The 14,170-nt window shown below is 43.9% G+C and overlaps 2 protein-coding genes across 2 annotated transcripts; both read right to left on the minus strand.

Moving 5' to 3' along the window:
* Positions 1-5,548: 5,548 nt before the first annotated feature.
* On the minus strand, positions 5,549-5,937 carry EAE98_001955 (uncharacterized protein; the record flags this gene model as incomplete). Its single annotated transcript, XM_038949574.1, has 3 exons — positions 5,549-5,619; positions 5,682-5,786; positions 5,823-5,937. 3 exons carry the CDS (start codon positions 5,935-5,937, stop codon positions 5,549-5,551), a joined length of 291 nt encoding a protein of 96 aa, XP_038814559.1.
* A 3,129-nt stretch (positions 5,938-9,066) lies between these two features.
* On the minus strand, positions 9,067-12,045 carry EAE98_001956 (uncharacterized protein; the record flags this gene model as incomplete). The annotated part of the gene is made up of 3 exons (XM_038949575.1): positions 9,067-9,171; positions 9,238-11,865; positions 11,944-12,045. 3 exons carry the CDS (start codon positions 12,043-12,045, stop codon positions 9,067-9,069), a joined length of 2,835 nt encoding a protein of 944 aa, XP_038814560.1.
* Between the last annotated feature and the right edge of the window lie 2,125 nt (positions 12,046-14,170).

Below are 14,170 nucleotides of genomic sequence, written 5' to 3' on the forward strand. Positions count from 1 at the left end.
ACTCACTCTCAATTGCTGTGCTGAAACTTGAAAGCCCATGAGCACAATCAAATGAAATTAAACCAGCTTATGATGGCATTGTAACGCAGCTTACGCATCGACGCTTGCCCGCCGCTCAAGCCCAACACCACTCTTCACAGGAAGATGGCCTCAAGGGTTCCTCGTACATACGCATTTGTCGATACTGGTGACACAGGCGAACGACTCCGCCTCGAACTAAACCACGACCAGCATGACGGATTCAAAAAATCGATTTCTTACCAGTGTCGCACTGTCTGTCGAAAAGGGGTCTTGAATTGGGTGGAAGCAAGCAAAATAGACAGGCATTCTTTAGGTCCAAATGTGGAAGATTAGTGAACTTTCGCACTCGCTCGCACATTTTCTCGTGTCCATTTTTGCACCACTACCATCGTTACCATGTCATGATACGGTGCTGAGAGGCCCTGAATGTTTGTGTTGTTTCTGATGACATGCTGACTGAAACTGCCGGCGGCTGTGCAAAATCAAAAATTAAAAAAAAGAGGATGTCATTCAAAAACGTCGTGAGGGCATTGAATACCAATTCCTTCTACACCACGTCGATATTTGGAATAGCCCCTTCATACCCGATCCGCTCTTTCCACGGAACTCGGATATACTGCCCCCGTCTATTTTATATAATCATATATATTACTTTGAACAACGATGCGAAGTAGAAAGATGTATCAAGTGATCTAATTAACAAAATAAGCAGATAGACGAAATTGTCCCGACTGACATGTTCATTTGTACTCATGTTCTGCCCTATGATCCAAGTCATTATCTCATAATTCCTGAGTAGCGTCCCGGGTTACCACTCCGTCGGGCTGTACATTCAATGGGTACTACAATTCCATATTCTGCACTCTAAAACCTTACTCCATGCTCGTAGAAGGAATTTGACACAGCATCTATCAACCATACAACATCTCATGATTAGCATTTCGGGGAGTGAGCTCTTCCCTCCCGATCGCCGTCTAAATCTTTTTAAATGACTAAGGAGAGAGCGTATCCTACGGTATTTTATTCGACTACCCACAACACTGACCAGGGAATTTACGCATCAAGTATCAAGTGCGAACCTTACCAGGCATGACCTCGGGCCACCGTTGAGCTTCTGAGCTCTGATTGTCTCACTTAGACAGGTCCTTAGATCCAACCCATGGTTGGCCGCGGCTGAAGGGGTGAACCCAGCCATATCTCACTATCCCGTGCGTTCAGATCTGCGACTGGGGATTCATCTATACGGTTTCAGTTTTCCCAAGTTTCTTCCTACAAATCACCATCTTTTTGTAACGAGAAAAATCAACAAACCCTAAAACCCCCTTTTTGCTGCACGTTATTGGTTCACTCACCCTCGCCAAGGACTAGGGCCTTGGCTTCACCGCCTTATGTCACTGCTTATGGATCGATAGGGTTATGTGAACTTGGGTGTTGGGGGGTAGGAGGGGAGAGGGATTTGATTATTCATATATTGTCAGGATGAGTCAAAACTTCCATCGTTTCCTTCTGTGTGCTTAGCATAAAAGAAGGTGGACGGACTAATTCTATCTTGCTATGCAGAGAGATTTTCTTGTGACAGTGACATCGATCATACAGTACATATCACTTCGAACGCCTCCTTCATCAAATCCTGTCAATCGCGTGGCCAAAACATCAGTCGTATGCATGGAACTACTGAACAATTACTCTATGGAGCGAGGTGTATTAGTCTGTACATCAGTCATTGGGTACAATCATCACTGCAGCATGCAAAGGGCAAAAAGACATGTTTAAATCCCCAACAATTTATTTTTAGTACCCATTTTTCTTCTAGAAGATCTGACTTTCCTTTCTGTGCGGTACAAGAGCATGCTGTGCTGTGCTGTGCTGTACTAAAAGAACACACGAAAGTTTACATGCAACATTGAAATACTACGTAGTATGAAAATCGGACAACAGCAACAGCTACCGCAAGTTTTAAGCACGGAAACTACACTACTGTACGTATGTTTTCATTCACATAATCATACATGCAGCTGTGTTAATAATCGTCCGTTTTTATATAGTGGTCAGATTCGATATAATTCAGGTCCGATCTTACCAGGCATCGTTCATTGTCACTGTTTGTCGGGTCGCCTCTTTTTTCCCATTTATTTTCTACATGCATGACTTCGATCGCTATGCTTCACTACAGTGCTCTGTGATGTTTGGTGCTGCAAACTCGTAGATCCTCGGTCTTTCTCGAATAATAGCGTATCTTTCACATTTTGTGTTTTCACTACTCTTGAGAAAATGTGATTGGGACGCCTGCGGAGTGCCATGCTATAGGGATGCTATCAGTGTCCACTGTCCACTGCATTGGATTCCACCTAGCACTTTGGTAGCTAACATAAAGTTTTCAGCGTTTCCTGGTTTCCTTCGTTCCCCCACTTTCCCACTTTTCCCCAGCGCAATAGTGGTGTGCTCGGCTGGTTTTCTGAGCAGCACCTTTTTGTAGAAAACTACGATAGAAACCTTACCACCGACGTCGATTTTGCCTTGCTTATCCCTTGCTCATTTCTGTGTGGTGTGGGGCTAACGGCGACAGCACAAAGCTACTCCGTACTGATACAGATGAGGCAATTGCGGCCATATTACAAGGATTGATTTGTCTCGGGATTAATGGAAATCCACATAGTCGATAGGAAAGTCCCATGACCTTTTACTATTTCTCGATCACCATGGATACCACCCAAGCTTGATCCTGTACGAAATATGGGAAGTTTCGAAGAGATAACATGTTTGCCACGCGAGTGGAACTTTAGTTAAAGATTTTTGGCGATGGAATGGGGTTTTTTGAGCAAAGATTGACCTATGCACGTCAAATCTAAGCTCGGGGATAAAGCTTCAACAATTATTCATTGAAGGCGTGGAATTTCCCATCCTATGGGACGATCATTTTGGCGGTGAAGTGTTTTGGTTAGACACGCGAGGGGAACCTGCTCGTCCCCCTCGTCTAAAACCTAATACAGATTTCCCCATCAAGGTTCGTGACTCCTGCGTAGATACCATAGTTTCAACGCGGAATGCTCAAAAAAAAACATCATGATTCAGCGTGAAGAAGAATTAAGCTCAGAACATTAGGTTGGTGTTTCCGGCGCAAGCTCCAAATGAAGAATGCTTGACCGGCTCCAACTTCTAAACCGCAATATTGGACCCTGACTCTGCGGTGTTCAACCTATCTCCTTTGGGCGGGCTTCTGCATAAATGACAACATTGTTGGATCATTTGGAGAGGCTCAAGAGCATGGTTATTCCTAGAGTAGTTCTTTCTCATACTTTTCACACGCTACGTTGAACCAATTAGACGCTGGAAAACTTCTAAATCAATATGCAGCTACCACATGTTACTTAGCCTCGGAGGGCTTGTGAAACCATTCCTTGCATTTCTATCTCTTGGTAAATCATGGTGATAGATGTCATCCGAAGTCCAATTCCCTATTTGGAGATATCTGAGTGAGGACGGTGAGGACGAAGCATGGAGCATCGAATGGAATCAAGTCATGGGTAACAGTCAAGGGGATATCGAAAATCAACGGGTGTGTACATCCAGAGCCACCGTATCTAGCATCTGTTGGGCCGAAGTATCGACATTGAATATCCGGCCGTATGTGTTTAATGACCATGTCACTTGCCCTGTTCATGATCTTATGGAGAATAAAAACAAACTTTTGGGATCTTTTGTCTCGGTATCAACATACCAGGGCGAGCAGGGGGCAAGGTTCTGTGCACAATTCTTATGAAAAACATCTTACCTTATTGCGCCTGTTCTCCGCAAGACTGGTTAAACTGGGCCACAGCGCCAAGAGACCAAGCTTTTATAATTCAAGTAAAGTTTGGTCTTGGCTTTTCTTGATCAACACGGGTGTTTGGTTTTTGAGTGGAGGGCGATGAGGGTTAAAAAAGCCGAGACAGCCTTTTTAACTCTTTTGATTACTAAAAATAGCCCATATATATTGGCTATATTGGGTAATCAATTCGCTTAGGAACAGTCTATATTCTGGGGCCCTTATTCTGTACTGTTCTCTTAGATCCACTTGTGCAAAAATCGAACAGTATTGAAAAGATTCGTGAACTCATACCGAGAATTCACCTCCCGTAAATCCGATATGTGGAGTGGAATTGAACCTAGGTACCGGGGACTCCGATGCTAATTCAATGAGCGAGAGGCAATCCGTAGGGAGGGAGGAGACCAACACATCTAAAGACAGCGATTTTCCCACATGATTCGGACTTTTTCTTTCTCAGAGACCCGAGGGCAAGAAAGTCATTCGTTGTGGCTGCAGAATCCTATTTGCCGGTTCAAACTACACTTCACCATCAACCATTATATCCAGGCAGCAGGAATTGCTTAAAGTAGTGTAGTTTTAGCATTGTAAACGGTTTGGACTATCGCTATACTACCACCCGTGCGCCACATCCCGCTTCCTCACTAGAACTACCTTTCTGAGACGCACGAGAGGGGAAATGCAAGAAAAAGTAACTATACACGCAAAGCACCTTGTTAGGTTTGACTTATCTATCCTATTCTTGCATAATCTGAGAATTGACCTATGACGAAAGGAAAACTCAGTGTTTGTGCTTCTTTTGTTACATCCGCTGCCATCGTTCACTCGGACTCGGACCGCACTGATGTTCATGTCCTTAGGCAATATGTTAGATTTTCCATTCTATCTAGTCTCTCGGAGTTGGGTGTAGAAAGGCTCCGTGTTGTCTTCCACATTCATGGGCTCCCCTCAGTAGAGAAAGGTGGAGATGAAGGAAAACCATGCATATGCTGCAACAATAACATGTTATCGCAAGGTCAAACACACAAGATCTATGACCTGTCCTATCTACGGGCGTCCTTTTGCTGCAGAGCATTAATCTTACAGGAAGGGGAATACACAAGAACTTTCGCGAAGAGAAACAATAAAGACTGCGGGGTATGTTCATGTATTCTCCAGCCCCTCGATCCAATTTTAGATAGTCGGTGAACGTGTCATTTTTCTTTCGCATGTACTCAAGCATCACTGCAGCAATCCCACTTCTAGTAAAGGAAAGACGAATTGGAACAGCGATCAACGGTTATAATCCTGCAAGTATGCATTTTGTCTGCTGAGGATCGAGATATGGAATCGCATGGTGTGAATCTGCTACCCATAAATTGAGAGGATGGATGCAACATGTAACGCTACATTGGTTCAATAACACAGCAGCAGCAAACAGTGAAGATGTATGGCTGACTACCTACACGCATTTCCAATCATGACTAACCCTTTCAATATTATCAAGTTTCCAAAGTTTCTCCAACCATCCATATACGCAGGCAGGTATGTACCGGTATTGCATAGATTCCATCCAGTACGCCGTACCACCCCGATTCCGTTTCAGTCACTACCACCGCCATCGTTCGACTATTCGATGGAAAACGAAAAATTGCCGCATGAGGTAATGTGTCGCGATACGTAGGGTTTCTATCCGCGCTTGATAGGATCAGAAACACGCAGTCATGCACGCCGTCTTAGTCACTATTGCCAATGCTCAGGGGGTCGCATTATACAAATAATTTCGCTCGTCTCCTTGAACAAACATATCCCAACTATAGAAAGGCAGTCTTGATATCAACAAGGCTGAAGTCAGAACTCTAAGTAGAGTTCTCACATTGATTTGATGAGCCACCACGACTTCGTGGTTGTGTAATCGTAGGATGACAGTTATTCAAGTATTCTGACGGCGAAGTCGCTAAGGCGGTCTGAAATGAGATTGCTTAATGGTTGCTGGTTTGTGAAGATGAGCAATTACCTCGTAATCGTCCAATTTTCACGCGTATGGCGGCGAAGCCTCGCGGTGAAGGAACATCCTGAGCGAGTAATCGGTCCATCGAGTCAGCATGCAAAGGGCCGACATTACTATACATGTCACTATCTGGGGTTCACTTATCATTCATCGATTACTCACCTTTTACAATCAAACAAGGAGTCTGCGATGGCATTCAAGATTGCATGGGGAAAGTATTGTTTTCAGCATTCTATACTTAGAAGAAGTTTTATTATTCGAGAATATCAATCTGAGCTTCATTCGGGTCCCAAGTAGGTTTTCAGTGCGAAAATTCATGGCTTGAATATATGAGTGGCCTTTTCTGGGGTCATTGAGTCTCACCATGTCAAACATTGTGAAAATGTTGCATTGGATGTAATGGCAGGTAAAGTTGAGATTTGCAATATCTGACCGAGATTGATCCAATATTCTAGTTGATTTCAATGTCCCAACCGAATTCAATGCTCTAGATGATCTCACTACATCTATGAGATCAAAAACATGAAATAGGCTAACAAATCACCAGTCTCTCATCTCCCACTCCCAGTCCAGGCCATCAGAGATTCCAAGCTTGACTAAATTCATACGTCTCCCAAAATACTTCTACCACAATATCATTAGCTCTAATCATGCATTTTAGAGATATCAAAAACGCAAGACCTCACTGGTTTTGATTCAAGAAACAACCCAATTCTCACACCCATCTCGCCCAATCCACGCTTCTACTCCAGACATCTAACGATTCCTATACATCCATCCATCCCATTCCGGCATTCCGGCATTCCATCACGAAACAAACTTTCGCTGTATCTCCTGCTTTGGATCTCCACTCCAGACCTACATCTCTTTCACCACAGCAACATGCAGCACAAAATGCTACATTCTCACACCCTTCCACGTTCCCGGGTTATCCTCCCAACTCTATTCTTTTCCTTCTGCACATGATTACTCAAACAAGCCCTCACTACTAAGTTTTCCCCTGGTCGAATTGTACCCCCTTCCCTATCAAATATCCTACAAGCACATTCAATAGCTCAAAACTAAGTAGGGTATATTGATACATAGAGTTTGAATAGACATGCTGAAGGACTCCGATGTCCCACAAGCATATTCAATAGTTCCAAAGCAAAAGAACCCCCCAAAATACTAAACTGACAGGTACATAAAGTTTGAACAACCATCCCGGAGTTCTCAAGAAGAGGAGGAAGAAGAAGAAACTCAACCTTGATCGACAGAAGAAGTGAAACATTCACAAGATATTTGCTGCCAACCCCCGAGGCCCTGAGTTCGGCGATTCGGAGAAGTCTAGAAGCGGGATTTGCGATTAGAGTTCGAGGCTGATGAAGTGCCGATCTGATCTGAAGAGGACGACAGGGGGAATCTGAGAGCAGATGGTGGATGAAAGTTTCATAGAGTGAATATAGATAGGGCTCCGGGGATATCTCCGCGGATGGACGTGGAAGGAAGCAAGCAGGGTCTCGGGGAGATCTAGGGTGCAAGCAGGTGGAGTCCCTCTCTCTGTAGATGGGTGGAAATTCTGAGCCCTAGTGACATGTGGAAGATGCGTGGATGTATTGCGGCACTGTAGATACCTCCTCACGAGTCTGTTTCGGGTTGAGTGAAGATATGGGACCCGTGTGTGTAGCCAGATCCAGAGAGAGGTCCCATGCAAGATACACACATACATACACGTTTAGTGTTAAATGAAGTTTTGCATGGATACTCTGCCCTAAATGCCTTTTCATTCCCCAATTCCCGAATATCAAAATTGTCAATACCACCTACCTCACCTCCTTTCGCCCCATCATCGTATCAAACTCAAAATCAATCCAGTCCAATCCAGTCCAATCCACCGGTGAAACCCGCACCCCTCCAGTCCACCTAGACTCTGTAAATTCTAAAATTCCATATCCCCTTTTCACACATCCATCCATCCATCCATCCATCCACACATAACATGCATACAGAGATATGCATACGTAGGATACAGGTATGAAGGTATCCACCTTCCCCCCATCCCATCCCATCCCATCCCTCCCTATTTCAAATTCTTCACCTCCTGCATTCTCCGTATCCACTACCGGTATTTCAGCTCGCGCCCAGCAATCCACTACTCCACAGAGCACATTACATAACATCATACTGGATGTATGCGCCCTACGAAAGACAACTCATACACCGGGTATGTACCTCCTACCTTCCTACCGACCTCCTTACCGGAGACTTTTGCTCCCCTTTCCCACTTTCCCATTCTGCCTCTCGCATACTCATTATCACCCCCAATTGTCCTCCAACTCATACATTTACATTCACGTTAGCATTATCCTGACATCGCATCCTTCAAATTTCAATCAACAACAAACATTTCAAAATCTCCCTCTATGCTACTATGTACTATTCGCTCACCAACTATATGCTATCTATCTACTTCATCTATCTACCTAAATAATAACCCGTCGCCAAAAACATGCCCATCTCAACGCTATGCTTGTTGCAAAAAATGCCTCCCTTCGCCCATCCCATTCAAAGCATATTATGCCCATCCGTACCTCTTCAATTTCTCGCTGACCATGGTTTCTTTCACTTCTCCCCCCCAGAATATAGAGCCCAAACAGGAGGTATCAAGATCAAGTATATCTATCTAATTGTTTTTGCTTACTTGCATTTTCATCCATCCATCCCACTTCCCATTCATCCACCCATGACTATGCATGACATGTCCTTAGGGCTATTATCAGCCCAACCCACAACACCCTACCAGCGTTCCACACCTTCTCAAGCACAAAGTGGAAAGAAAATTAAGAAAGAAGAAAAATCGATCGCCATGCCATCCCTTTTGCCAGAATGTAGTAAGCTATTTTCCTCTTTCAACCCCTATGGATTGGATTGCCATCCTTCAATCATCGTTCTTCCAAATCACTAATCATCCCATTCGCTTTAATCATCAGTATCCATCCATCATCCCATAAAACGTAACCTTCCTCACGTTGAATATCTTTTGTAAATACAAATAAACCATGCATATTTTGCCCTCAAGCTCCTGCATGCTTGTTATTTGACCTTTTCTTTTCCTCGTCAAATTGCAACCCTATCAGCTTGCATTTATCTTTAATCATTCCCTATCCCATGGACGCCCATCTGCCTAAATTGTAAAACATTTCAATTCTCAGATTGCAATATACTTTGAATTTTCGAACTGGCCCGAAGGTCATCCTATCCATATAGATATTTACAGGTTGTATGTTGATCTTAAAGCTGCGATATTTGCTGGAGCAACATTGCTGTTGAGGAAGCCATTGAAATCCGGAATTAGACCCTTATAAACATCGAGGACCTGTGGTTAAAGAAATAAATGTTAGTCATGTCCAAACATTATGACAGGAGGAAATCAATAGCTTACTTGTTGGAATGCTTGTTGTAGTTCGACGTTCCAAGTACTGCCAGGTTCAACATCCTTTCCGTATTTTGCAATTGCAGTGACAAATTGCGCCAAAGTTTTCTCCATGGCTTGTGGGTTTAACATAACAATCGACAAGAAGCCCTTGAAAGCAGTAGCCTTTTCCAGGGTGTGATCAACATCTTCGAGAGCCTTAAGAAATGGTTGAGAAAAGGTGGCCAGGTGGGGTGACAGGATCTCAGCGTTGAACAAGCCCATTCGTCCTAGAGCTATAGCTGCATTCTCGTTCATCGACTTTGGTACCATTGGATTGGACAGTATTTCGAGGAATTTTTCGGACAATTTGGGCACGTATGGGGCCATGTCCTTTTGGTATTGAATTGCCACCTCACCTGCCGACCAGCATGCATTGTTGAGTACGCTAAAGGTCGACTCAATCTGTTCATCAACAATTGAATCAAGGTCGAGTTGACTAATGAGCACAGGGAGTAGCGTGGGGAGGAATTCTCGTAGTTGTGGAAACACGTATTTTGCACAATCTCCTAATAACGCGTAGGATGATTGGCGGACATCGTTCTCTGGATCCTCCATGCAATATACGAGAAGTTGAAAAAGTTGGGGCTGCGAACCGGATACGAGAGCTGCAGATTGCTTATCGTCAACTGCTTGGATAATCGCGCTCAATAAATCCAAACTAGTTACCATAAAATCCTTGTCCGGAGTATCTAACCCTGGATTATTGGCCGCCGCCATGAATTCTTCCAGGTTTTGATGAATGATTGTCACACATCTCGTGAAAACGGGGGCGGCAAATGGGGCGAAGCTATCTTCCAAAGCAGTGGCAACGTACGACAAGCATTCTAAGAGTGGGAACAATTCTCGTGATTGATCAGAAACTTTGTGCCATCTGTTAATCAGTGCTGGCATCAATAAATCAATGAGTTCTGGTTGCGCCAAACCTTGACCTACGTGCTCGGCTAGTGTTTGAACGCAGTCGTACAGAATGAACATGTTACGATCCTTGTATTTCTCAAAACACGTGACAAATTGTTGAATGATTGGCTTGCAATAAGGCGTGAGGTTGGTACCTGCTTTCTCTTCGAGATGCGCGAATGCTGAAGCCCCAGCTTCTTGAACCCTCTTGTTGCGGTCCAACATCTTTGTCAGAATGCCTTCCATCATAGGCTCAAAATACTGTGCTCGCTGGTTCGGGTCTTCAAGCCCAGCCCCCCAAGCCGAGTATCTACCGAGGGTCCAGCAGGTGATTTGCCTTACCAAGGGTTCGGCATCATTCAAGAGTGAGATCAGGTAGGGTACCAGTTCGGGAAGATGTGGCCTAACAACGTCCATACAGCCTTCAGCAACGGCACCGAGAGCGAGAACCGCTGCTTCTCGGTGTGGCCATTCCTGATGTCGTAGGTTGGTCATCAAATATGGAAGAATTGTGTTAAAAACTGGCCCGCGGAAATCGTTTGCAAAAACGTCAAGTGCCGCAGCTGAACACTTTCTCAAATTCCACCTGTCTTCAGGGGCCTCGTCGTCGTCATCGTCCTCGATTTCCCCTTCATCAAGGTCATCATCATCTTCCATGCCTGCGAGTTTGGCGTAATCGACACCATTCGCTGCTCCATTGTTGTCCCCATTTGCCGCTTGCATTCTAGCAGCTTTAGTTTTGGCGAACTTGGGTTTGATATCCTCGGCGCGATCCTCAACATCGGCATCATCGCCTCCCCCTTCAAGCATCGCAATATCTTCCTCACTATATATCATACTCTCAAGTAGCACAGGTATAATTTTGTCAAGGTATGGACCCAATGCAGTGTATAACTCGTTGTGCTCCCCGACACTAAGCCAAAATTCGGCAGCGTCGCATGCCAAATCCTCGTCATCAACTTTTCGTTGCTGTGCTATCATATAGTCAACCAATCCGCCGATGTGAGGGAGAATCTTATCAGGTCGAATCTCCACAATCTGAACAAAGGCTCTGCAGACCTGTCGCCTAACTTCATTTGAGGGATCACTGGCGAGTTGAAACAGGCGGTTAAGAAGATCATCCAAAGATATAAGTAAGGCTTGAGGTTTGTGTGGAATAAAAATATTCAAAGCGGTCAAAGCCAAAGTTCGAATTCGTGGCCTCTCATTCGCAGCGAACACAATGAGTTTTGGAATGATGAAGGCAAGCGGTCGCTGTCCTTGGTATTCCTTGTCTAGCATTTTTCGATTATCTTCACAGATCTTCGACAAAGCTGCCATGGCTCCCTCCTGTGCTTCGGGTGAAATTGTTCCACTGGCATTCCCAATCAAAGCCAGTAAATCTGGTAAAATCTGTGGCCATCCCAAAATACCTCCCTTACTAACGATTTCTGTAATAACATTTCCTGCGTAGTTTCGTATGGTTGGGATTTTGTCTTGGAGGGCTAATGGAACCGAGGATTGTATAAGAGATAGACTCTCAGGAGGTATCGATTTGTACCCAGATCTAATATTATTCTTCAGCATAACAGCTGCTGCCGATCGAATCGCAAAGTAATCATGTGAAGTATAACTTAGGCCCGAAGGAACCTCCGAATGCGAAAATAGGTAGGTCAGGTAATTATTGATATCTGGCGAAGACTTTGCTTGAGATAGCATCTGTTTGGCATGATAATTAGATCGGGCTCTGCAAAACACTTCCATCTTAGACTATGCATTTTCAAAGGAAAAACTTACAATCTCTGCTTGCTTCTGAGCAATCTTGTCCTGCCCACTTAACGAGTCTTTCAAGCATCCTGACAATTGCCTCAAAGCCTCCTGTTCTGGCTGCCACGCCATATCTGTTACCCTCTCACTAGGAGCCTGTCGCACCTTCGATTTGGAGTATTCTAAAGATTCCGATATGCAGGTACGCACTTCAAGGTAAGGAATAGAAGCTCTGGGGGTAACACAAGAATTTACTTGTGGGACGTTAGAGGAGGTAGGTCGACATCTGTCGCAAAGGTTGAAGAGTTAGCTTGTGATGATGGTTTATGAGAGGATTGATGGAGATGATAGATCATTGGATGGAGCGTGAATAAAGGAGGAGCATGACTTACGAATCGCAATTGTGAAGGGGGAAAAGACAAGAGAAAAGAAAAAAGGTAGAATGTGAATTGTGTTACGATTCAATGAAGTAGGAGTTTGGTGGGGTGTCAATTTGTTTGCTAGATCCAAGGCGGCAGAGAAAAGCTGTGTCGAAATTTGGGGGTTTCGATATGGTACTAGTACAACGATACCCATATAATAACGCTTGCAGGGGGGTTATTGGTTTGCACGGAGTATAATGTGAATAAATGTACGTACGTACGTAGGAGAATGAGTGTATAAAATTGTGATTGAAGCTTTTTGGGTTTTTGACCGGGGCTTGTCGTAGAGCTTTTTCGCAGAGCTTTTTCGTAGACGGTGGATGAAATGATAACAAATGACAAAGGGTTTATTTATTTATATGGTACCCGATAGGTAGGTAGGGAGGGAGGGAGGTAGTACTAGGTACTATGTAGATACCTTGCTGGATGATGGAAACGTATCGTATCGTATCATACAAGACCAATACGGAAAAGTTATGACTGGAGGGAGCGTAATGAGTGAATACTGAATATTATATGGGGAGTTTTGACGGCTACCAACCTTTGATAGGTAGGTTCGTAAGGGTCTTTTGCGTATGCTACTCGAGTGTACTTGACAATGTACTCTTCCTAGTACTGTATCCTCTTTGACTTTGTTCTTTCACTTACTCGCTCACTCACTCACTCACTCACTCACTTGTACCTACCACCAAGTACGCGTAGCTACTCGTGCTTGGTGAAGAACTGAACCACAGGCCAAAATCGACTGGTTGTGAAGAACGAACTTCTCGCTTGGAAAAATAACCTTCGAGGGGTACCTGGGTAGCTGACTGGAGAGCTTGTTGTCGGTATAGAAATGGGTGTTGCTTAACCAATAAGATTGGATAGAATTGCAGAATGATGGGATGGTATGGCTTTCGCAGAATCGAATGTTTGAAGAGAGAAGTAACGCTGAATTGGATATATTCAATATATTATACCTAGAATAGGTAACTGTAAATATAAAAGATAACTATAGATACCTAGGTAGACCAGGATACAAGTTTCACAATAATATTAAGTTCGATATAATAAATGTCCCATCAAATCATTTTTCCATCTCAAGACGGATCAATATCTTGCTACTTGCTACCTCATGACTGATATCTGTAGATACACTATTTGTTCACGCAATTTATCACTAAAACGAAGAAACATTCTTTCCAAGACACCGTGTAACTCCAGAACCCAAGGTCCCAGCCTAAAGAATATCGTATTCACGAAAAATCCAAATTGCAAATATCTAGTTCTATTCACTCAGTAAAGGATTTGCGTTCAATGGGTTGGCGTATCGCACAATGCTTCACATTCAAATGGACTTATTGTGAGGAGCCAACAACAAGCCACATCGGTGGACCTGCAGCCGGGACAGTTCATACATATACTTATCCAACGGTTGATCATTGTAGCTCCAGCCCTATGTCATAAAACCAACTCATTCCCAATCCCCTCCAGAGTTCGGGTCTTAGTGCGGCGGCAAGTGATACTACTTTTGTGTCAAAGATGGAAATGAAATAGTATAGCCTTATCTTCTTCAGGAGATCTAAAATAGATTCTGAATGGAAAATGGCCTGGAAATCTTGCATGCAGAAAGTGCGCATGACATTATTGAGACTTCGGCGAATTCTAGGCAAGATTGACGGTTGTGCACAATGAAAGATTTGATAGACATTGAAATATTGGCGGAGTGAGTCGTGGGCCATTGAAAGTTTTCAGAACAATCTAAGAACATACTGGAATTGGACCTTGATGAGTTCCTAGTGCTGTTGTTGTTGCACGACGAAGTGATAATGATGTGCAAGTAAGATCCCAAGGAT

Source organism: Botrytis deweyae (genome assembly GCF_014898535.1).
Source record: "Botrytis deweyae strain B1 chromosome Unknown BDEW_003, whole genome shotgun sequence".
Classification (NCBI taxonomy): Eukaryota; Fungi; Ascomycota; class Leotiomycetes; order Helotiales; family Sclerotiniaceae; genus Botrytis; species Botrytis deweyae.